We start from the raw sequence: 24,398 nt of genomic DNA, 5'->3' as shown, positions 1-24,398 counted from the left end.
TAGTTGCTGCCTGTACATTATCCTTTGCTCTTTCTTTCTCTCTTTCTTTTTTAAATGTTTTTTAAATGGCTCTACACCACCAGTGCAGAGCCCAATATGGGGCTTGATCTCACAAACCGTGAGATCATGACCTGAGGTGAAGTCCAGAGTCAGATGCTCAATGGACAGAAACACACAGGCAACCCCTCTTTGCCATTTCATGCATTTATTTATATACTTCACCTAACTTTCTCCCTTTTCCTTTCTCCTACTGCATTACTATACACAGTTTGTGTTGATGGTGGCTCAGTTTACATCTAGTTCACAGATCAGAGAACATCCAGACAAAGTCATGATGGATCAGGGGGGGAATGGACCTCATTTAAGATCTTGGCCTTGGAACTAGATTTAGTATATTAAGGGGATACGATCTCATTTCTGGTGGTGGGAATAACTGAATTTATTTGGAATTGTATGTAAAGTCTACATGTTCTGATAGAAGAACAGAGCATTGGATCAGTAAATAATAGGGCATTTTCAAATGGCCAAAGGTGCTAAGTATAAGGTTTGTCAAACGCAAGGAAGATGTTGAATATGTGAGTTCTAAGAAATGTATTTTCCTCAGATGAGAAAATAATTAGTTACACCATTAAGACAATATTTTTTCACTAAGGATTTAATTTAGATTTATAGGAAATAAGATAATCAGTTATAAATATCCCAATTTATTCTACAGAATTAATCTCAAGTAATCCTGATTATGACATAACCACAGGTTTGCCAATCTGTGATTTTATAGATTAACCTCATTTGTTAAAAAGAAATTTACGGATCCCATTTTTACTGTCACGACATAAGAACAAGCCAGCAAAAACAAAATCAAAAGTATGTTTTATGCTAGAGTTACTTTCTGTCCAGGTCGAAACATTGTTCCACTTTGATTCTTTCTTTTCTTTGGATTTTGGAAGCTTTCATACCTTAAAAAGAGATAATATTTAATACATGTAAATTCTAAATTACAAAAGACAAGGAATTGTTTGCAAACAGATTATATTTTAAGAAACAAAAGGGAAATAACTGGGGGAAGAAAACCTAACAAATTATAGTTCTTAAATTTTCTAAAGTTAAACATTCCAATCAAAAAAGTAGCAAAAGGGATAAAGAGACAAGTTAGAAAAGATAAAATGCACATGGCAGTGACATGAAAAAAACCCTACTGTTTTAATCAAAGGCATGTAAATTGTTAGATTTTTTTCCAGTCACACTGGCCAAGTTTAGAAAGACATTATGCCCAATGTTAGTGAGGGTTGTGGTGAAACTGGCCCTTTCCATGTATTGGGCTGTACAGTGTTTCTAGAAGGCAACTGATCTCAAAAGCCATAAAAACAAAATGTATCCTATGCTCCAACAATTCCACCTCAAACTCAGATAATGGAGGATATGTGCAAACATTCGGCTCTAAGGAAGTTCTTTATCATATTAGTGTAATAGGGAAAATCCGGAGGCAACTTAAATATCCAAATATTGGAAATTGTGGCCTAGCCATACTATAAAATGACATTAAAAACCAAGCAATAACATTTAAAATGTGAAAGAATGTTCAAGATGGATGAAAGCGGGCCTGCTATATGGCAATACGTGCAGAGTGTTTTAGTGAAGAAAAAAAAAACATACAAATGTATACTTTGGGAGGGGTGGGATTAAGGGAAATTTGTTTTCTTATTCTTTATTTTCTGATTTTCGTACAGTAAGCACATATTACTTATACATGTTGAGGCGGAGCAGAAGTGCCACTCTAGCATGTAGACTATTTTGAGCTGAAGGAGATCAAGACCCAGCAGATTCAGGAGAAGCTTTTTCCCTCCCTTACCTGCCTGATGAGTTTAGTTTCCTATTACCAGAGAAGACTTTTTAATCTGCAAGACTGACAGCAGGGCAAACATCTGCTCTTTTCACCTTCTGTGAATTCCTGCCTCCCCTTTGAAGCCCCAGGCCCCTAACCTCTTTCTTTAGTTCAGGATGGCATATCTATTTTAATGGAGCTCCTGTATGTATGAAATTATTTTTCGCCTGTTACTGTCTTAGGTCAGTTAATTAATAGACCAGCCAAAGAACAAGAAGGGAAGAAGGGAAAATCTTTCTGCCTTTACAGTGTACCCACACATGCCCATCCCAACTACTACAAAATTAAACAAAGAGTTTTAAATTCTAGAACCAGGAATAAACCTTTCTTGCACTGAATTAAGTGAAATCCTTAACGTGAATGGTCCCCAGTCTATGGGTCTCCAACTTCTAAGGTGCCCAGAGACAACTGCAAGAAGCCTGTAAATCTAAATGTGTGCTGGCCACAGTCCACAAGGGAATAAATTCGAATGCATTTAAAGAAAGTAAAACAGGTACATTTTTCAGAACAATTTTTACAAACTATATTGGAATCATTTTGAGATTTTAATTTTCCTTTTATTCAAAGCTTTAAAAATGAAATCAGTTCATTATAAATAATTCAAATATAATCAAGTGAACCAGTTAATGAAAATTCATTTTTTACTTCAGTACTCTTTAAGTTTTGGGGTGTTTAAATGCATAGCTATTGGCTCGACGTGGCCTTTTATATATTCACTATAAGTAACTTCAAAAGTTTAAGTGAAGAACTGTCACCCTGTAATATCTGTACTTCTGAAGGAGAATCGGTTACTTACAGTTCAGCAAAATTCTTCCAGTCGTCTTCACTAATGGATGGCCTTGTGTGACTGAGGGCGGCCATTAAATGCGACTGGCTAATAGCCAAACTGGTTTTGACTGGTCCTGGTTGGTTAAGGGAGTCATCCTCCTTAAACAGAAAAGGACACAAAGTTAACCTAGGGCTGTGATGGAAAAAGTAGCAGCCCATGTGTTGTTTCTTTCCATCAGGTTTTTTTTAGGAGACCAAACATTCTCTTTCTCATAAGATTAAAAATTGTTTGAAAGCAGGATGCATATAATCAAATGATCAATGTGTTTCAGCCCCTTCTTTATAAATAAAGCTCATTTACTAACCAAAACACACATCAAAAAAGGAAAAACAGTTTTTACAGTTTTTACAATTTTCATGGGGGTGGGGGGAGAAAAGCCATACTCCACTTTGGCTCCGGTATCTGCCTTTGATGACACTGATATCTGCCCGTAGCTGATCTCTTTGTTCCTGTGTAAGTTCTTGGGAACCCTCTTGTGAGGATGTTCTGAACACTGGAGGTCGTGAAAACGACTGATCTTTCCCAGGGACTCCAGAAAAGTCCTGTGTCATGGAGCTTGGTGCAGACAGGCACTGTGAGCTCTGCAAGGTTAAGTGTAGGAAGGAGAGAAGGGGAAGGAAAAAGGAGGAAAAGAGAGGGAGAAAAGAAGTATATATTTACCAAGGCTAAATTTAAACATTTTAAGCAGTAAAACCTTAACATGGACAAGCTTACATTTGAATCAACTGGAATTAATAAGCAAGTTCAAAATACGTTTATCTTCTACATGTTGTTGAACCATCATAAAGTGAAAACTGCCATAACACAAAAAATTGTTTTAATGCTTTTTTATTAAATTCACCACACTAATGTCCTAGCGACAGGTTCCAAATGTGCCTTATTCTCAGTTTCAGCAAATAGAGTTAATTCTAGTATAAGGTTGGAGAACATAGTACAGAAGTTAAGAAACAGAAAACAGAATTAAAGACTAGAAATAAAACAACAAAAACAACAGCTTACTATTCTTTGAAATAAAAATGGTTTACTTTTACTTTTTTTTTAGAGAGAGCACAAGCTGGAGAGATGGGCAGAGAGAGAGAGAAAATCCCAAGCAGGCCCCACACTCAGTGCAGAGCTTGACCCTGGGCTTGAACTCATGAAACCATGAGATCATGACCTGAGCTGAAATCATGGATGCTTAACCCACTGGGCCACCCAGGCGCCCCAAAATAGTTCATTTTTAGATTAAAGCAGATGTACAAAAAACAAAAATATAACTGTTACTTGTACCAATAAAGTAATCGTGAACCACAGTAAATAATTTGCAGACATGTGTGAAATGCTATTTTAATTTAGAAAAGCAAGGATATCACCCACAACATTTTCATTGTTGCAACGTTACATCAAATTTCTCATCTTCAACTATCTTAATGATAATAGAGTTTAATATAAAATGGATCTGCGACTAAAGATGTTTTAAAACAACTAATGAAGGAGATAATAAGCCTGCGAGGAACCAAAGGGTCCTCACCACCAGTGGCTACTTTGGCTCCCTCTTTGTTGCCAGCTACATTTCACAGCTCTTAACAAGGAATGAGATGACTCATCAGTGTGAGTAAGGGAAAACAAGACTACTTCACTGAAGAACCAACCAACCAGAAAGTACATGTGGGGCCGGTTAGGGGGTCAGTCACTGTCCAACTGGACACACTATGGGTTTACGCATCAGAACTGTACAATGGCGACTGAACACGATACCAGATCAGAAGATGTTCCGTTCCCAAGTTCTGATTCGTAGGAGCTTCCAAAGTAGAGCCGGTACATATTGAATTTTGATTCATCTGGAAGCATCTCAGACAACTCTAGAGAAACCAGGGACTGCTCCAAGCCACACTCCCCATCTCCAGCTGAATCATCGGAGCCGCTGCTGTGGTTGAGAAAAACCATTGAAGACAGACTTAGGTCACTATCAGAGCTGGAACTTCCATCCTAAAACACACAAAAGGACAACAGTTGTAAAAATCTAAATACTCTATGACTCTGAAATTAGCAACACAGATAGCATTTTAACAGACCAGTACGAGGAAAACCAGAGGCACTTTCCAAAAAAGCTCTTATTTTTTTGGTGAGGTTCTTGTCCTCTATGATCCCCACAGACCAGTACGTATGGCACGAATGGCAAAGGTGTTACAGCTCTCCCACACCCAGAATACAACAGTTCTGAGAGCCAGGCACCAACTATGTTTCTTTTGTGCAAATGCTGTTTGAGCCATTATTAATATGACTCAGTGGCAGACTAAGTAGGCTGCCTGATTATGTAACAAATCCTTACCAGCAGACAGCACATGATCAGGGTGTCTGACGCTTACAGAAAGAAAACAACCAGCATTCAGGAAACATGCATTGAGCCAAACTTTGGCTCTTACTACTTTTCTAACGGTTATGAGGCACATAATAAAATTTAATTATTAAAATAAGATGGAATGTGTACATAATTTACCAAACATCTCCCCAGGAACTCTAACAAAGCTAGGATTCATACTCTGAATTTTATTTGTATGAATCTTTCAACTGTGAAATGATGAGTCAACCACGTCATGCAGTGCTTTGTCATTACAGAGTGCTTTATACGTGAACATGTTTTCTGTTAGTGAAGAGGGTGGAGAAGTTCAGTGACTTGCCAAAATAAATAGCAAAAACTTGGTAGTATCTGATTTAGGAACTTTAGGCCCTGCAAGAATCTCCAACAAAACATAGGGGAGAGGAGTACACAGGAAAACCCTTCCTAGAAACTATGCAGTAAAGACCATAATGTAGCAGAGGTCAAATTATCTGCTGTAAAAATACTATCCTTAAAGGAAAAGACTGATGTTAGGTCTGGGGTACAGAAAGTACAAAATACAGCTAGAATACCTTGTTGTATCAGGAAGAAAGTACATGATCAAAGAATGAAGAGGACAAATCAAAAGGACACAGAGGCCATCTAAAAGCAGCTCCTATGGGCCAGATCTGGGACTATTTGAGCTTCAAAATAAATACTCTGATTTTTTTTTCTTAAGTGTAAAACTAACTAAAAATCTCAATATATTTCTGTTCCTATTCTCTCATTCATGATGTCCCAATTTAAATAATATCCTTCCATTCCCCAACATATTTTATCAGCAGTAAGGTAACATTAAAGAAACAGACACTTAAATACTTCATAATTACAAGTTCTCTGCACAGCCAATATTCCAACTATGGAACATTTGACTACAGGTATATTTCTATACAGTTTTACTAAAGTTGTTAAAAAATAGGATTTTTTTAAGGTTGGAATTTTAACTGTGAACTGCTCTTCTTCCTCTTAAAACACCACAGCAGGGGCGCCTGGGTGGCGCAGTCGGTTAAGCGTCCGACTTCAGCCAGGTCACGATCTCGCGGTCCGTGAGTTCGAGCCCCGCGTCGGGCTCTGGGCTGATGGCTCGGAGCCTGGAGCCTGTTTCCGATTCTGTGTCTCCCTCTCTCTCTGCTCCTCCCCCGTTCATGCTCTGTCTCTCTCTGTCCCAAAAATAAATAAAAAAAAAAAAAAAAAAAAAAAAAAAAAAAACACCACAGCAATGATCTCCTATAACTTACTTGGAGCCCACAGAACAGCAGCCTTCCCTGTAAGGCCTCTAACTGGGCATTGTACAGTAAAGCTTTCAGGTCAGCTCCCGTGAAGGAGTCGGTTACTGATGCCACGTGCTGAAGGTCCACATCATCTGCCAGAGGTAGAGAGTCACTGAGAACATTTAAAATTTCAAGACGTGACACCTGAAGGGAGAAAAACTAATTGACTTAACAAATAAAACAAAATTAAATATTAAACTGTGTATTTTATGTTTTTGTTTTTACAAATTAACTGTATCTCTAATGAGCTTTTACAAGTTGAAAAATGTACCGCCAATCTACTATGTATCCTCTGTGGAGGATAGATGAACTTTCTCCCTAACAGAAGAGACATAGGAAAGTGAATGAAAATCGACATTCTTAACCATTCAGTGTAAATCATTTCTTAGTGCTTACTTTCTAGATTTCAACAAATGTGCCCAGAAAGTGTTTCAAAAGAAAACATCTAAGTAATAGCTACAAATGACATATTTAGATATTTTATACCTTCGACAATTCATTTGTCTATTTGCTCTTTCCCTCATTTATTCATCAGTTTCTAAATCTGAGGACAAGAGCTGGAACAACACAGACCAGAAACCATTAAAACCTCATCTCTGTGTAACCTGCTTAGATGCACACTAGTCGTACGCTTGATTCTCAGAGTCTTGCCAGGATAATGAGGCCTGTGATCTTTGAGCACAGGGCATGTGGACATAGATACTTTAGGTTTCTTTCCTTTTTTCCCAACCTGCTAACACTGAAAGACTACAAAGTTTTCAGACTTGCATGGAAATGGCTGGGCTTTCCATCTAATTCAGAATCCTTCCATGCCATGAGCAAATCATGGCAAAGGCCTTGCCTAAAGCTGGTCTTCTAAGGACAACTGCTGGTGGCATTTGTTAGTTTTGGACTCAAAGTATGAAACTGTCACCTGATCAGGAGGAGGACAGTATACACATTTATCAAGTCGACCAGGCCTAAGCAGGGCAGGGTCAATCAAGTCAGGGCGACTAGTAGCAGCCAATACATAAACACCTAGGAAAAAAAAAAATTCTTTACTAAGTCCTGGTGAAATCTGTTACAATAAGATATTTCTGTATTTGCAGTTCTTACCCTGTAAGCCTTCCACCCCATCCAACTGAGTCAGCAGCTGGTTAACCACACGATCTGTAACTCCTGTATTATCATGGCCTCGTCGAGGGGCAATGGATTCAAATTCATCAAAGAAAAGAATGCAGGGCTTGGCTGCCTGTGCTCTGGGAAAAACAGTATTTCATATTTGAATAGGGCTTCGGTGTTTGTAAAGTAATTGTGTGTATGTATATATATATATATATATATATACATATATATATATATACACATATATATGTAGGTACATATATGTATCTGTATACAGATAGACATATATGTATATGTATCTGTGTATTTATTTAAATCTTCATAACAAATCCTTAAAGAATAAAAGGTATACGTAAACTTGTTTTCAATAAATAAGTCAAGATGTATGCCTAAGACTCATACCTTTTAGACAGGGACTAAACCAAAAACTAGAGTCTTATTCAATAAGTGAAATGTTTCTTTGATTCTTATTGTAAGTAAGCATTTCTTATATGCTTATTGGCCACCTTTACTTCTTTTGTGAAATACTGATTCACGTCTTTTGTCAAGCTCATTATTTTAAAATTTGACAAGCTCATTATTTTCACATATTTTTATAGGGGATCTCTATAAAATATATTTTAGTTACATATATTATATCTTTTCCTAATTTGAACTTTGCTTTTAATTTATTAACTAAATTTTGTTTTAATGAAAAACAAATTCCATACCTGGTAACAGGGTGAACTAGATGTCTGAAGAATCACCCATACAGAATACCCATACAGAATACTTGTCGTGCTGATTTTTTAATTTCAAGTTTTTAAATTCTAGTTAGTTAACCTATATGGTAAAATTGATTTCAGTAGAACTTAGTGATTCACCATTTATGTATAACACCCAGTGCTCATCCCATGTGCCTTCCTTAATACCTATCACCCATTTAGCCAATCCCCACCCTTCCTCCCTCCACCAACCCTCAGTTTGCTCTGTATAGAGCCTGTCAGGCTGAATGAAAAAAACCCAATACATATCTCATGAAATACTGGCACATAATATAAATCTCCCAGGGCCAATAAGTAGATTGGAATTACCTGTTCCTTGAAAGTTTACTCTCAGAAAACCATGTTTGATTTGGGTAAAGATTTTTAACTAGTGACTCAATTGTTTTCTATAGTTACAGGATTTTTCAGATTTTGTTTCTTCTTTGCTTGATTTTGGTCAATTATATTTTTGTCTATGTCACCCAAGTCTTAAATGTATTAACAGCATAAAGTCTGTAATATTATTCCATAATATTCCCTTACTATCTTTTACATTTCTGGTATAACTTTAGTCATGTCCCCTTTTTTATCACTAATACTATTAATTCATGCTTGCTTTCTTTATCAGTCCTGCTGGAGATCTATCAATTGTACTAGGTTGTCAAAAATATCTGGGCTTATGAACTTCTCCACTGAAATGTTTTTTATTTCATTAATTTTTGCTCTTATTATTTCCTTTTTACTTATCTTTTTTAGCTTATATTTTCCTAATTTCATGAGATGGGTACATAGTGATTTTTAACTTTTTTTCCCCTAAAAATTTAAGGCTATAAATTTTCCTTGAAATAAATTTTGCAGCATCTCACAATTTTAATAGCATTTTCATTATTATTTAGTGCCCAGGGTTTTCCATTATGATCTCTTCTTTAACCCATGAATTATTTAGAAGGGTTTTATTTTTAAGAATCTAAAAGTACATGAGGGGATTATCTTTTTGTTATTTATTTTAACTTGTGTTTTCAAAAAATAGACGGTATGATACTGTTTCTTTGAAACTTACTACAGTTGGCCACCCATGTGGCCAATTTTCAAAAATATCCGAGTGTGCTTAAAAAGAATGTATTCTCCAGTTGTTGGGTATGTGTTCTAAATATGCTTAGATCTTGAATATGATTTTTAAATCTTCTGAAGTTTTACTGTTTTGTTGGTTTTTCTTAAACCTCAATCTAACTACTTACTAAGAACTATGTGAAAGTCTTCTATGAAGGTGGATTTGTCAATTTCTCCTTGCAATTCTATCAATTTTTGCCTTTATTAAATAGTTTGGAGCTAGGGTATTGGATACAATTTTAGAACTGTAATATCCTCCTGGTAAACTGAATCTTTTGTCACCATATGGTGATGACTGCCTTTAGCTCTAATAATGCTTTCCTGTTAATGTTCTTAAATTGGGTGGTGGATATATAAGAGTTCATTTTATTTATTTTATTACTATTTATTTATTTATTTTATTTTTTAATTTTTAATTTTTATTTTTTTAACATTTATTGATTTTTGAGACAGAGAGAGACAGAGCATGAACAGGGGAGGGGCAGAGAGAGGGAGACACAGAATCTGAAACAGGCTCCAGGCTCTGAGCTGTCAGCACAGGGCCCGACGCGGGGCTTGAACTCACGGACCGCGAGATCATGACCTGAGCGAAGTCGGATGCTTAACCGACTGAGCCACCCAGGCGCCCCTTATTTATTTATTTTAGAGACAGAGAGACACAGAGTGAGTAGGGATGGGGCAGAGAGAGAGAGAGGATGAGAGATAATTCTAAACAGGCTCCACACTCAAAGCAAAGCCTGACACAGGGCTCAATCTCATGACTCATGACCTGAGCTGAAATCAAGAGGCAGACATTTAACTGACCGAGCCACCCAGGTGCTGCCAGAGTTCATTTTAGTTAAAATGTATATGAGGCAGCACCTGGGTGGTTCAGTGGGCTAAATGTCCAACTCTCAATTTCAGCTCAGGTCATGATCTCATGGTTCATGAGACTGAGCCCCACATCAGGCCCCATTGACAGCATGGAGCCTGCCTGAGATTCATTCATATTCTCTCTCTCTCTCAAAATAAATAAACTTGGGGCACCTGGGTGGCTCAGTTGGTTAAGTGTCTGACTTTGGCTCAGGTCATGATCTCGTGGTTTGAGACTTATTTTAAAATAAATATTTTAGAAAATTATGAACTTGAAGCACCTGGGTGGCTCAGTAGGTTAAGTGTCTGACTTTTTGGCTCAGGTCATCATCTCATGGTTTGAGACTTATCTTAAAATAAATATTTTAAAAAGTTATAAAATATAAGGACATTATATTCTCCTAACTACAGATCATATTTTATAATGAAATTTTGGGATAAAACAGTAGTTTTTGCATTTAAAAATCTTACTTTAATCCTTAAATATTAGCTTCTGTATTTTTATATAAATGCCATAATAATTTTATTTTATCTCTTTTATAATTAACATTGCATTTGGCCAGCTTAATTAAACTGGAGTAATTATGTGTTTCCTATAAAAATCTACTTTGAGATTCCTTTGAGATAGCATTTTAGGAATATTTCTATTGTAAATATAATACTAACTTCCAGAATTTAATATCAAAGATGTTATATTTTAAGTGATATTTGGAGAATTCTCTAGCTTATTAATCCACATAAATTAAAGTTTTAAACATCAGTTCTCTAAAATAAACAAGTGAATACCAAAAAGCACTGAAAAATGATAGTGTCCATTACTTAAAAAATATTCAGAGGGAACCAACCTAATAAAAATATCCCGAACAGCTTGTTCACTTGCTCCAATGTATTTGCTCAGTAACTCTGGCCCCTAGGAGATAAAATTAAATTAGACCTGAGATAAAGTTATTTAAAAACAAAATATAATTTTTGTTTAGGACTTAGTCCAAATGCACTAATGGGAAAATTTATTTTTATTTTTTTAAATGTTTATTTTTGAGAGAGAGAGAGAGAGAGAGAGAGTGTGTGTGAACGGGCAAGGGGCAGAGAGAGAGGGAGACAGAATCTGAAGCAGGCTCTAGCTCTGAGCTGTCAGCACAGAGCCTGACACAGGGCTTGAACCCACAATGCGAGATCATGACCTCAGCTGAAGTCGGATGCTTAACCGACTGAGCCACCTAGGGGACCCTCATGGGAAATTATTTTAATATGATTAAACAGATGTCTCTTAAATACATTTCAAAAATTATGTGGCTAGAATAAATATCCCATCACAAGTTCCACACTTTGTGTCTCCTCTGTCTAGCCATCTCATGGTGTAGCTCTCTACAGAAGGCCACAGCCCCAGAAAGGCCCTGTGTGATGACCCCATCTTATCCTGCTTGTCTTCCTGCATAGAACCTTGTCCCATCTGATAATACATTATATAGCGAATGTGTCTGTTTCTTGTTTCTCTCTGCCAGTAAAATGTATGTTCCAAAAAGGTGGGTTTGTTCACTACTGAATCCCCAGTGCCAAAAACAGTGTTGCATAAATACTGAATAATTATTTGTTTAGTAACAAATGGTTTAAAAAGGGAAAATGTTCCATCTATCTCAAATTTTTGGAGACTACAAAAAATATGTAATGAGACATGAATTATTTTAATCATCTTCAATTACTGAAACCAGTTTATTTGTACAGAGGTGCAGAAGAGATCATCTTTTCTAAGTCAACTGAAAAACTTTCAAAACTACTCCATTTAACAAAATTAATAATGAGGATAAACTTTGCTTAAATTGGGATCTTTTTTTTTTTTCAACGTGTTTTTATTTTTATTTTTATTTTTATTTTTGGGACAGAGAGAGACAGAGCATGAACGGGGGAGGGGCAGAGAGAGAGGGAGACACAGAATCGGAAACAGGCTCCAGGCTCCGAGCCATCAGCCCAGAGCCTGACGCGGGGCTCGAACTCACGGACCGCGAGATCCGCGAGATCGTGACCTGGCTGAAGTCGGAGGCTTAACCGACTGTGCCACCCAGGCGCCAAAATTGGGATCTTTTAAAAAACTAAATAGGCTCTAACATGATCTCCAGTGAAAAATCATTACCTCAAAAGACCAAATACTGATCAGGATATGTGACCACAATAAGGACTTTCTAATATTAAGCCAGCTAGATATCTATTAATATACTAGCATTTAATTAGATTTCCTAGTCAATCAAGAGCCAAAGAGGATGGAACAAGAAGCCAGGCAAAATATTGGGAACAAGGCAACATACTGGTGTCAGGGATGGCCCCGGTCTTTGATGCATGTCTCCTAGGATCTACTCTTACCCACCCAGAGAGAATTCTCTTCACTGAAACCTTTCCATTGAGAATTCATCCCAAACTGTGATTTGAAGGTTTACTAAAAGGGATAAAATGTCCTCCCTAATGGAACAATCTGAAATGCAACAATATCTTTCATCTTGAATATTATTTTTTTAACAGTGAAACTACAGTTTAGTCATAAGCAGAAAAGAAGAGTATGTATAATCACAGTTATTCCAGAATCCAGAAAAAGAAAGTAGGGAAATTTTAGTTACAGTGTTTCTCCATTATTGCCAGGGTAGCCAGTAGCCATGTAATCATATCACAAAAAAAAAAAAAAAAAAAAATCATGTGATTAAAAAGAGGGTCAGCCTGGGGCGCTTGGGTGGCTCAGTTAAGCGTCCGACTCCAACTCAGGTCATGGTCTCATGGTTCGTGGGTTCTAGCCCAGCATCGGGCTCTGTGCTGACAGGTAGGAGCCTGGAGCCTGCTTCGAATTCTGTGTCTCCTTCTCTCTCTGCCTCTCCCCCTCCTCCTGCTGTCTCTCTCTCTCTCTCAAAAATAAACATTAAAAAAAAAGAGGGTAGGCATAACCCAACTGCAGATTTCTCAATCAGTTATGAATAAAGCTACAATATATGATTCCTTTCCTTTGAAATCTAATCACTCTTTGGTAAACTAATATTGTGGGGTTGCTGAAACAGTACAAATAATATATCGGACCTCAGACCATAATGACAAATCCGTGGCAAACTGAGGCACTACCCAAAGCTGTATGCTACTGTGTCCCTTAATTACTACATGCACCTTTGGAGAAAACTCAGGCACAGTGTGGCCCACGTGAGGATGAAATACAGCCAACAAGGAACAGAGCTATAAAAACCCAGCTTCCTGTCTCAATGTGGTCTCCAGCCCCTAGTCTTCTAGGTTTTCTCCTCCCTTCAGGTACAGTTTGATTTTTTTATCTGAGTATTTATACATAATTCTATTTTATAATGTCTTATTATATTTATATATATTAATATAATTTATAATTCTAGTTTATTATATTTATAAAATTTTATATATTTATATATTAAAGAAATTATAATTCTATTTTATAATTGTTTACCTTAAGACTATCATAAGCTCTACAAAAAAGAAGTGGCTCATTATCCAATTTCCCACACAGCTTTCACTAACAGATGGATAGCTGCTACTCGTTTTCCAAATATGAGACTAACCTACAATCCAGAAACATAAATGATGTTGGCAAAGATATGGAGAAATAGGTACACTCAGCATTGCCAGAGGGGATAGAAAATGATGCAGTCACTGGGAAAAACAGTCTGGCAGTTTCTCAGAAAGTCACACACAGAATTAGCACATGTCCCAGCAACTATGCTGCTAGGTACACACTCAAGAGAAATGAAAACCTATGTCCACAGAAAAATGTGTACACAAGTGTTTACAGCAACATTATTCCTAAGAGCCCAAAGGTGGAAATAACCCAAATATCCCCCAATGATGAATGGATAAAAAACTCACATACCCACACCATTAATTATCACTCAGTTTTAAAAAGAACTGAAGTACTGACACACAGTACCACTTGGATAAACCTTGAAAACATGCTAAGAAGCCGGTGACAAAACACGACATGCTGCATGACTCCTTTTACATGAAATGTCCAGAACGGGAAAATCCATAGACAGAAAGCAGATTAGTGGCTGTCAGGGGCTCGGGGGACAGGGAACAGGATGAAAACGTTTTGAAGTAAGAGAGATGTGGTGGTTACATAGCACTGTAATTGCATTACACACCACATAACTTTGTTATGTAAATTTACCTCGATAGAAAAAAGAAGAAAAGATAAATGCAAAACATACCTTGATACTAATAAAATTCATTCCACTCTCTCGTGCAACTACTCCAGCTAGTAAGGTTTTTCCTGTCCCAGGAGGACCATACAGCAGTACTCCCGTTCTTTGTCGTATGGGCAAGTTTGCAAATAGTTCTGGGTACTGAAAAATATAGAACTATGATCAAGAGCTAAGTCTAAAAAAATAACTAAGGAGCAGCCCAAGTCAATGTACAGAGAAAAAGTATTCAGCTTGTTAGTAACTGCCACCTTTATTAACAGGATAAGGACAGAAAATAAAATTCCTACTCAGTACATAAGTTCAAAGGAATTACCACAGATTTTTTACCAACTGGACCATGGAATACATTCTACATAAAGTGGGCACAACTGCATCAGAACTTCTTTGTGTTTTTTTCCTGGCTTTTAAAAATATTATAAAAAGTACATTAAGAAAATAAAAACAATCTTTTAACAAGTAGATTGCCTTCCCCTTGTATGGTTCACAGGGCAAGTTATGGTAACTATGCATATTCAAATATACTCCATCAAAGAAAGAAAAATAGAGAAGTATGTGTAATGATAACAGTAAGCTCTCCCAAGAGTCTCCATGCTAAGCAAGCGACTGACTGCTTCTAAATTACCAAAGAGCAAGAAGACTGTGTCAACAGGCAAGTCAGACATCAGGCTACTGTCAGCAATATCCTGGATTCCTCTGTGAGAAATGCCTGTTGAGTTCCACCTGCTGACAAAATTCTAACCCCGTCCCTACCTCCATTCTGATCTGAAGAGGCCCCAGAGTCAGCCATCATGCAGAGAGTCTCTGCGCATCTGGTTTCCAATGCCCAGACTCAGCATTTGGCATCATGATCCTGCTGGCAAGTTATTCCACGCCTGCATTCTCTCTGACAGGCTTCAACCTGCAGTCCTGGGCTGCACTCAATGTGTCCCAGGCCCCACTGGCCACACTTCCAGGACTTGCCATCTAGTTACATATAACTGAGGTCCTTACTCACCCATATCTTTATCTCTCTGCATGGATCCCTGATCTCATGCAATGATACTCATTTCTCAGGTTTGTGGTTCAAATGCACTACCACCTAGATTCTGAACAATTTACCTCTGCCCCCTTTATCCTGCCACCTGCTTGGTCTATGCTGCCTGCTAACTCTATCTTTCCAGGACTGACACCCAGAGTCTGGAAATCTGGCTTACTCCATCAGTTCTGTGGACCTAGATGACTCTTTCAGCTTATTTCTACCCATTTTTGTTCAAATCCCAGCTGACAGTTCATCTTGCTTTAGTACAATCTGAATGATTCAAGCAAAACACAAGAATTGTGAAATTCACATCAAAATATATTTACTGTAAATATCATCCCAGCTTTCTAAGTTTCTTACAGACAAGGACTTTATCAAATACTTTAAAAAATCCATTAGAGTGCGAAAAATAGTGCTGGCATTTATTTGATAACTCAATAAAGTTTTCTTTAACCAAACTGAGAGTAGGCAAGTCAACACATAAAGCCATTCAGTAATTCTTCTGGGATACTTGATTTTTTCTTTTTTTCTTTTTTTCTTTTTTTTTTAAAAAGTTACCTTGGCTGGTAACTGGATAGTATCCATGAGTATCTGCCGAACTTCATGTAATCCACCAATTTTATCCCAGCCCAGGTCCCTAGGTTTATGCAAGTTGACGTTTCGCAGAGATGCAGGAAGAAATCCTTGGAGAGCCTTTTGGAAGTCCAATGTTGTTAAAACTAATTCTGTTTAAAAATAAACACAACTTTTGGTAGTCACGTCTGTGTATGAATCTTCAAAATATGCTACCATCTTAGCTGGAGATGCCGATTTTCTACTAAACTGCTTATATACTAAAATAGAATATATTTAATACTTACATTAATGGGTGTTAACATTCCTCTGCAATGGAACAATTTCAGATTTTGGTTTGAATAAGAACACATACCTTCTCTGGTGGATATACTCTGGTGAGAGAGATGAAAATGTATGGCTCGATCCACAAGCATTGTAAAATCTCTAGCCACAAACCCTTCAGTTCGTTTAGCTATACAATGCAGGTCAAGATTAGTGAACTTGTTTACATCAGAGCCCAGTTTATTTTTTATTACATTATGTAGCATTTCACATCTTTGCTCCTAAAGAAAAAACACAAAATTCGATTTCTAATTTTACTCAAATGTAAATTTTAGTACATATATTTTGAAAAAATCAGGTTGAATAATCTACGGTGACAGAAAGCAGACTAGTGGTTGTCTGCAGATTGAGTGGGGGGGCGGGGCGGGGATTGCAAAGGGGCACCAGGAAACTTTTGAGAGTGATGGCAATGTTTGCTACCTTAACTGTGGTGATGGTTTTATGGTCTATACATATTAAGTGGTGTATATACAATATATAATGTATATACATGTTAAAACTGATCAAATTGTACACTTTAAATACTGAGTTTGTTGTCTTCAAATATACCTCAATAAAGTTGCAAGAAAAAAAATCACATTGATAAACGATTGCTATTTCTTTCTCCAGTAAGAAGCCTTTTTAGTAACATTTGGTTCAAGAGTGGCTTTTGTTGTTGTTCCTATAAAACTTACTTCTAAAATGATATTCAATGATCAATCCCACTACCATTGTGTTATGCTTAATAATAGGTATAATACTTTCTTTTTTCAACAACAGTTAATTAGCACAGGGCCTGAATATTTAGGATAAAAATTTTAAAGGGGAGGTTAAGGGGCGCCTGGGTGGCTCAGTTGGATAAGCATCCGACTTCGGCTCAGGTCATGATCTCAAGGTTCATGGGTTCAAGCCGCACGTCGGGCTCTGTGCTGACAGCTCAGAGACTGGATCCTGCTTCCGATTCTGTTTCTCCCTCTCTCTCTCTCTCTCTCTCTGCCCCCTGCTGATCGTACTCTATCTCTCTCTCTCTCTCTAAAATAAATTTTTTTCAAAAAAATTTTTCAAAAAAAAATTTTTTTTTTAATTTAAAGAGTAGGTTAAAATGTGTTTGTCAGTCCTAGAACATTCTTCTTTGAGCTCCCTGCCTCTAAAACCTTCATGAACAGAAGTCTCCAAAGGGGATGATGGACCATATGTGCTTGTGATATTGTGATTCATAATAAGAAACATATATTTGGTCTTTGTCCTGTTTCTAGCACAGATATCCTAAAACCCTTAGAATTTCCTAAGTGATAAGAGTGATAAAAGTGTCCTGATATTCACAACACACCAGAGTTTATGTTAATGAGGTGATTTTCAGAAAGCACCTAAGGATGGGGGGCTGGTGGCCAGGGAATCAACCATAAATAGAGGGTTGAAACTTGCAGCCCCACCTTTTGGTTCCAGGAAGGGGAAACCTCCAGGACTGGAGGTTGAATTAACTGCAAACGGCCAAAGATTTAATCAATTGTGCCTATGTAATGAAACCTCCACAAAAACCTAAGCCACCATGCCAGGACCTAAACTTCACAAGGAGAGAAGCAACTTTGTGAGAATAGAACCTCACCCTATGCATCTCTTCATCTGACTACTGATTTGTATCCTTTAATAGCCTCTGTAATAAACCAGTAATCTACTGAGTAAACTAGTTTCCTGAGTTCTATGAGCTACTCTAGCAAATCAATCAAAGCCAAGGAGTGGGTCGTGGGAATCTCTGATTTATAGCCAGTTGGTCGGAAGCAAAGGTAACAAGCTAGACTTCCAATTGGCATTGGAAGTGGAGAGCAGTCTTAGAGGACTCAGCTCTTACTTAACCTGTGGAATCTGATGATATCTTGACTAGATGGTGTCAGAATTGAGTTGAATTGTAGCACACCCATCTGGTGTCTGAGAATTGCTTGGTGGTGTGAGGGAAAAACCCACACATTAGAAATGAGTGCTAAAATCATAGTGGGTAAGGAATATCAGGAGGCACCTGGGTGGCTCAGTTAAGCATCTGACTCTTCTTTTTTAAATTTTTTTTTTTTTTCCAACGTTTTTTTAAATTTATTTTTGGGACAGAGAGAGACAGAGCATGAGCGGGGGAGGGGCAGAGAGAGAGGGAGACACAGAATCGGAAACAGGCTCCAGGCTCCGAGCCATCAGCCCAGAGCCCGACGCGGGGCTCAAACTCGCGGACCGCGAGATCGTGACCTGGCTGAAGTCGGACGCTTAACCGACTGCGCCACCCAGGCGCCCCAAGCATCTGACTCTTCTTGATCTCAGTTCAGGTCATGACCTCAGAGTTCCTAAGTTTGAGCCCCGCATCCAGCTCTGCGTTCACAGTGCAGAGACTCTGAGATTCTCCGTCTCCCTCTCTCTCTCTCTGCCCCTCCTCTGTTTGCGTGGTCTCTCTCTCTCAAAATAAATAAATAAACTTTAAAAAAAAAAAAAAAAAGAATATCAGGGTGCTGGTAAAGAAACAATGTTTAATCAAATTTTAAAACATTTATTTGGATAAAAGAGGATAAAAACCATAGGATCATTTCAATAGATGCAGAAAAAGCATTTGACAAAGTGCAACAGCCATTTATGATAAAAATCCTCTGCAAGGTAGGCCTAGAGGGAACATACTTCAACATAATAAAGCCCTTATATGAAAATCCCATAGTAAACATCATACTCAATGGTGAAAAACTGAAAGCTTTTCCCTTAAGGTCAGGAATAATACAAGCATGTCTACCCTCACCACTTTTATTCAACATGATACTGAAATCCTAGCCACAGCAATCAGACAACAAAAAGAAATAAAAGATATCCAATTTGGTAAAGATGAAATAAAACTTTCACCATATACAGATGACATGATACCATATGTAGAAAGACCCCATCAAAAAAAATATTAGAACTAAGAAATGAATTCAGTAAAGTTGCAGGATACAAAATCAATGTATAGAAATCTGTTGCATTCTTATACACTAATAATGAAACAGCAGAAAGTGAAATTAAGAAAACAATCCCATTTACAACCACACCAAAAATAGTAAGATATCTAGTAATAAACCTAATCAAAGAGGTGAAAGATCTGTACCCTGAAAACCATAAAATACTAATGAAAGAAATTCATGACAACGCAAAGAAATGGGAAAACATTTCACACTCACAGGTTAGAATAACAGATATTGTTAAAATGTCTATACTACCCAAAGCAATCTACATATTTAATGAAATCCCTAAATCAAAATAATACCAGCATTTTTCACAGAACTAGAACAATCCTAAAATTTATATGGAACCAGAAAAGACCCCAAATAGCCAAAGCAATCTTGAAAAAGAAAAACAAAACTGCAGGTGTCACAATTCCAGATTTCAAGTTATATTACAAATTGGTAGTAATTAAAACAGTATGGTACTGGCATAAAAATAGACACACAGATCAATGGAACAGAACAGAAAGCACAGAAATAAACCACAATTATATGGTCAATTAATAAATATTCAATGGGAAAAAGACAGTCTCTTCAACAAATGGTGTTGGGAAAACTGGACAGCCACATGCAAAAGAATGAAACTGGACCACTTTCTTTCACCATCTACAAAAATAGACTCAAAATGAATTAAAGACCTAAATGTGAGACCTGAAACCATAAAAATCCTTAAAGAAAAAAAAAATCCTTAAAGAGGGCACAGGCAGTAATTTCTTTGACATCAGCCAATGCAACATTTTTCTACATGTAACTCCTGAGGCAAGGGAAATAGAGGCAAAAATGAACTACTGGGATTACATAAAAAAAAAAAGCTGCTGCACATTGAAGGAAAGATCAACAAAACTAAAAGGCAGCCTACTGAATAGAAGATATTTTCAAATGACACATTTGATAAAGGCTTAGTATCCAAAATACATAAAGAACTGATAAAACTCAATACCTAAAAACCAAATAATCCAATTAAGAATGGGTAGAAGACATGAACAGACATTTTTCCAAAGAAGACATCCAGATAGCCAACAGACACATGAAAAGATGCTCAACATCACTCATCATCAGGGAAATGCAAATCACAACTACAGTGAGATATCACCTGACACTCACCAGAATGGCTAAAATCAAAAACTCAAGAAACAACAAATGTTGGCGAGGATGTGGAGAAAGTGGAACCCTCTTGCACTTTTGGTGGGAATGCAAACTGGTGCAGCGATTGTGGAAAGCACGGAGGTTCCCCAAAAAATTAAAAATAGAACTACCCTACAATCTAGTGATCACACTACTGGGTATTTGCCAAAAAAATACAAAAACACTAATTCAAAGGGATATATGCACCCCTATGTTCATTGTAGCATTATTTACAAAAGCCAAACTATGAAAGTAGCCCAAGTGTCCACTGACAGATGAATAGATAAGGTGTGGTATATACATACAATGGAGTATTCAGTCATAAGAAAGAATGAGATCTTATTATTTGCAATGACATGCCTAGAACCATAGTATAATGTTAAGTGAAATAAGTCAGAGAAAGATAAATATGACTTCACTCATACACAGAATTTAAGAAACAAAGCAAGTGAGCAAAGGAAAAGGAAAAAAAAAAGGGACAAATCAGGAAACTCTTAACTGCAGAGAACAAACTGATGGTTACCAGAAGAGAGGTGGGTGGGAGCATGGGTAAAATACATGAAGGGGATTAAAGAGTAGACTTATCATGATGACAGGGGGAATTTTATATATATATATATATATATATATATATATATATATATATACACATACATATACATATATATACACATACATATATATGTATATACACATACATACATATATATATACATACATATATATGTATATACACATACATACATACATATATATATACACATACATACATACATATATATATAGTGTATAGTGTATATACACATTACATATATATAGTGTATATATATACATATAATGTGTATATATAGTATATATACACTATATATATATATAAAATATGTGTATAAAACCGATACACATTTCTCACTAAATGCTCTTTCTTATTAAAAAGAAAAAAAAGGTAATTATGTAAGGTGATGGATGTGTTCAATTAACTTGATTGTGGTAAATTATTTCACAATGTATAAATCATATTGTACACTTAAAATATATACAAACTTATTTGTCAATTATATCTGAATAAACTGAAAAAATTCTAATCTCCATGATGTATTTACAGATTTCACCAATGGGAAATGAAGCACTTCAGAATTTTTAGGGTTTTTGTTTCCTTTTAAATGGAATAAGAAAACTTTAAGAAGAAGAAGAAATGCTTTCAAAAAAGCCTTGGAAAGTACATCGTAACATTTCAGATGGTTATAAATGGAAACTGTGCATCTAAGCACAACATGCACCAAATGTCACTTTTTGAGCCCTCCCCCCAAATGTCACCTTTTAAATATCCTTAACCATAAGTTTAAAGACATAAATCATTAATAAAACTGAAAAAAGGTTTATATAAAGAGGGATATATTTCAGCAATTCTCACAAGTCGTATGTTACCTGATCAGGAGGCTGAATATGTTGGACACACTGAAATACGTGAATTCCTTGAGCCGAGACGAGCAGAGGTTGCAGTGAATGCTGAGACTGGCTTGTGGCAACCAGTGCTACCAAACTTCCCATGGAAATAAACTCTTTCATTGCATCATTCAAAGCTAGAATTAAGCAATATAGTTTAGAAGCTTAGTAAATATAAACATGACATTTAAAAATTATACAATCACTAAAAATAATAACCTAAAGTCGAGCTTTAAGGTGGAGTACAAAGAGTATGGATCCTTCATACCTTTTAAATATTACATCTGCCACTCATTCATTGATTTATCTACTGAGGACCTAATATCTGCCACACTCTAACCAATCTAACGGAGGCCTAGCAGGTACTGTAAACTCGATTTATAAGCTCAAAACAATGCCTAGGAGGTTCCTTACTTCTGGATCTCAGAAAGTAAACAAACAGGAGTCTCTGAAATATAGAAAGAAGATAAATTTCCAATATTGTGTTCTGTTGATTGGGCAAAATACAGTTCCCATTCCTATGACTTTCTAAACAATCTCTTTCTACGCCAGTTCTTTGTCAGAACTGAAACAAGCATTAACAATGTGTAGGAATCGTGACCTAGAAATCTGCAGCATTCCATTAAACACTACTCTAATAAGTTTCGCAGATGCTACAGGATTCAAACTGTGTGGTTAACACTATTTGCAATAACCAAGGCACTGTGGTTGCATTTTCTATCATTTCCAGATCTCAAGAACCTTGAGGCAGCCGAACGCTACCAAATCCTCCAGCAGCCAACCTGAGCTCTCCATGAATTCTAAGCTCCAGCCACGTATTCCCTAACATACCACGATTTCTTGTACCTCTGTATCTTTGCCTATGGATCACGCTTCCTGTGCTTTATTAGCATGAAGCTACTTAATGCTAATTTATACTTCAAAATTGCATTAATCTCAGTTGTTAACTCGCTCCAAAAGCCTTCTCTGATAGCTCCTTATCCACCCCTTCCCAGTCCCGGTTGAGGGTGCATGTTCCTACAGTGCCCTGTGCACACTTCCAGCAGAGCACAGCCTACCACCTCCTACTTATGCTACCCTGGTCAGTTACCTAATCTCTGAATTTCCATTTACTCACCTGTAAAAGCAGAATATTTACTGTAGAGTACAAAACAATCCCTAGCCCAGAAAAGGCACTCAGCACATGGTAGCTGTCATTATTACTATCAGTATTCTGTACTAAAATGGTTTCCTTTTCTTTCCTCTCCTAGATTTTAAGAATAGAGACTCTGCATAAGCATTATAGAAATATTTTTCAAATGAACAGAGTAAATCTGTATACTTAAGCAATTTCTAATAAGTATATGAGAATGAAAGGCCCCAACAGACTAATCACAAGGTTGTAGAATTTTCACATGGCTCTTATTTACCAATTTTGCTAATACAGAGGCCACAAAAGCAATATAACATATATCTGTTTTCTGAAGACAGCAGATTTAACATTAAGACTAAAACCTCTGTCTAACCAAAGAAAAAGGCCCATGGCCACGAGTGGATGCGTTACCATTACCATGTGCAAGCCTCTGGCTCTGCGCAGCCTCAGGGCTATGCTCATGTTCTGGGAGAGCAGGCAGGCCAACAATGAGGTCAAGGTCATCCAGCAGAACCACAGAAGGCTGCCTCCATGTCGCCTCTGAGAAAGCCAGCTCCAGGGTTTTTTGTATGTGTTCAAGCCTTTTTCCTTAATATGCAAGATATGAAATGTTATTTCAGGGCTGGTAAGTATAGGTTGCCCTTTTCAGAGCATTAGAAACGCTCAATATTGATTTAACCATGAAAATTTGATCCATATTTTGTTAATATACCAATCACTAAACTTTGATCATTAACGTGGTTTAATTAATAGAACCTCAAAGGACCTCAGTAAAGTGCTGAATTTTATAAAGCTGAAAAAAGGAATATGATACTATGCATGTTATTTTTTTTTTTTTTAATTTTTTTTTCAACGTTTTTTATTTATTTTTGGGACAGAGAGACACAGAGCATGAACGGGGGAGGGGCAGAGAGAGAGGGAGACACAGAATTGGAAACAGGCTCCAGGCTCCTAGCTGTCAGCACAGAGCCCGACGCGGGGCTCGAACTCACGGACCGCGAGATCGTGACCTGGCTGAAGTCGGCCGCTTAACCGACTGCGCCACCCAGGCGCCCCTATGCATGTTATTTTTACCTGGACTCATTCCACAGAAAATTTTAGACAGCATAAAAAATTACTATCTTAAAAAATAGCAAAATAAAAGCAGGATATGGAAAAACATAAATGAAAGACTAGGGGATCAAGATTCAAATAAAATCAAACACAAATGTAGCTATCTAGAGATCCCAGAGTTGCTATATTTGAATCATACATTTGGCTTCAAACTTCCTGGTGAATTACCAAGTTTTAATTTTCAAAGAATAGAAAACATACACATTCATAAGCCAATGTAAAGAATTTCTGTTACTTAGGTCAAAAACAAAATTTTGGAGGTTCTTGGGTGGCTATTTTGGTTAAGCATTTGACTCCTGATTTCAGCTCAGGTCATGATCTCATCATTCGTGGGATCAAGCCC

The 24,398-nt window shown here is 37.0% G+C and overlaps 1 protein-coding gene across 3 annotated transcripts in view; it reads right to left on the bottom strand.

The window, feature by feature from the left end:
• Nucleotides 1-188: 188 nt before the first annotated feature.
• Nucleotides 189-24,398, bottom strand: part of PEX1 (peroxisomal biogenesis factor 1) — a 55,372-nt gene continuing 31,162 nt past the window's right edge. The window contains exons 12-24 of one of the 3 annotated variants that reach the window (XM_058725096.1): nucleotides 23,360-23,530; nucleotides 21,793-21,947; nucleotides 16,290-16,479; nucleotides 15,920-16,086; nucleotides 14,350-14,484; nucleotides 10,996-11,060; nucleotides 7,437-7,579; nucleotides 7,255-7,358; nucleotides 6,309-6,485; nucleotides 4,449-4,679; nucleotides 3,095-3,292; nucleotides 2,679-2,809; nucleotides 189-956 (exon numbers count right to left, since the gene is read on the bottom strand). In XM_058725096.1, the coding sequence (XP_058581079.1) occupies nucleotides 872-956; nucleotides 2,679-2,809; nucleotides 3,095-3,292; nucleotides 4,449-4,679; nucleotides 6,309-6,485; nucleotides 7,255-7,358; nucleotides 7,437-7,579; nucleotides 10,996-11,060; nucleotides 14,350-14,484; nucleotides 15,920-16,086; nucleotides 16,290-16,479; nucleotides 21,793-21,947; nucleotides 23,360-23,530 (1,952 nt within the window). In that variant the 3' untranslated portion in view covers nucleotides 189-871. Of the gene's footprint in view, nucleotides 957-2,678; nucleotides 2,810-3,094; nucleotides 3,293-4,448; nucleotides 4,680-6,308; nucleotides 6,486-7,254; nucleotides 7,359-7,436; nucleotides 7,580-10,995; nucleotides 11,061-14,349; nucleotides 14,485-15,919; nucleotides 16,087-16,289; nucleotides 16,480-21,792; nucleotides 21,948-23,359; nucleotides 23,531-24,398 lie in introns of those variants that run through there. The other 2 variants (XM_058725097.1, XM_058725098.1) reach the window with 2 other exon arrangements.

Source organism: Neofelis nebulosa, chromosome 4 (genome assembly GCF_028018385.1).
Source record: "Neofelis nebulosa isolate mNeoNeb1 chromosome 4, mNeoNeb1.pri, whole genome shotgun sequence".
NCBI classification, from domain to species: Eukaryota; Metazoa; Chordata; class Mammalia; order Carnivora; family Felidae; genus Neofelis; species Neofelis nebulosa.
Note: the sequence above shows the minus strand (reverse complement) of the source record. Positions and strands in the feature narration are given on the sequence as shown.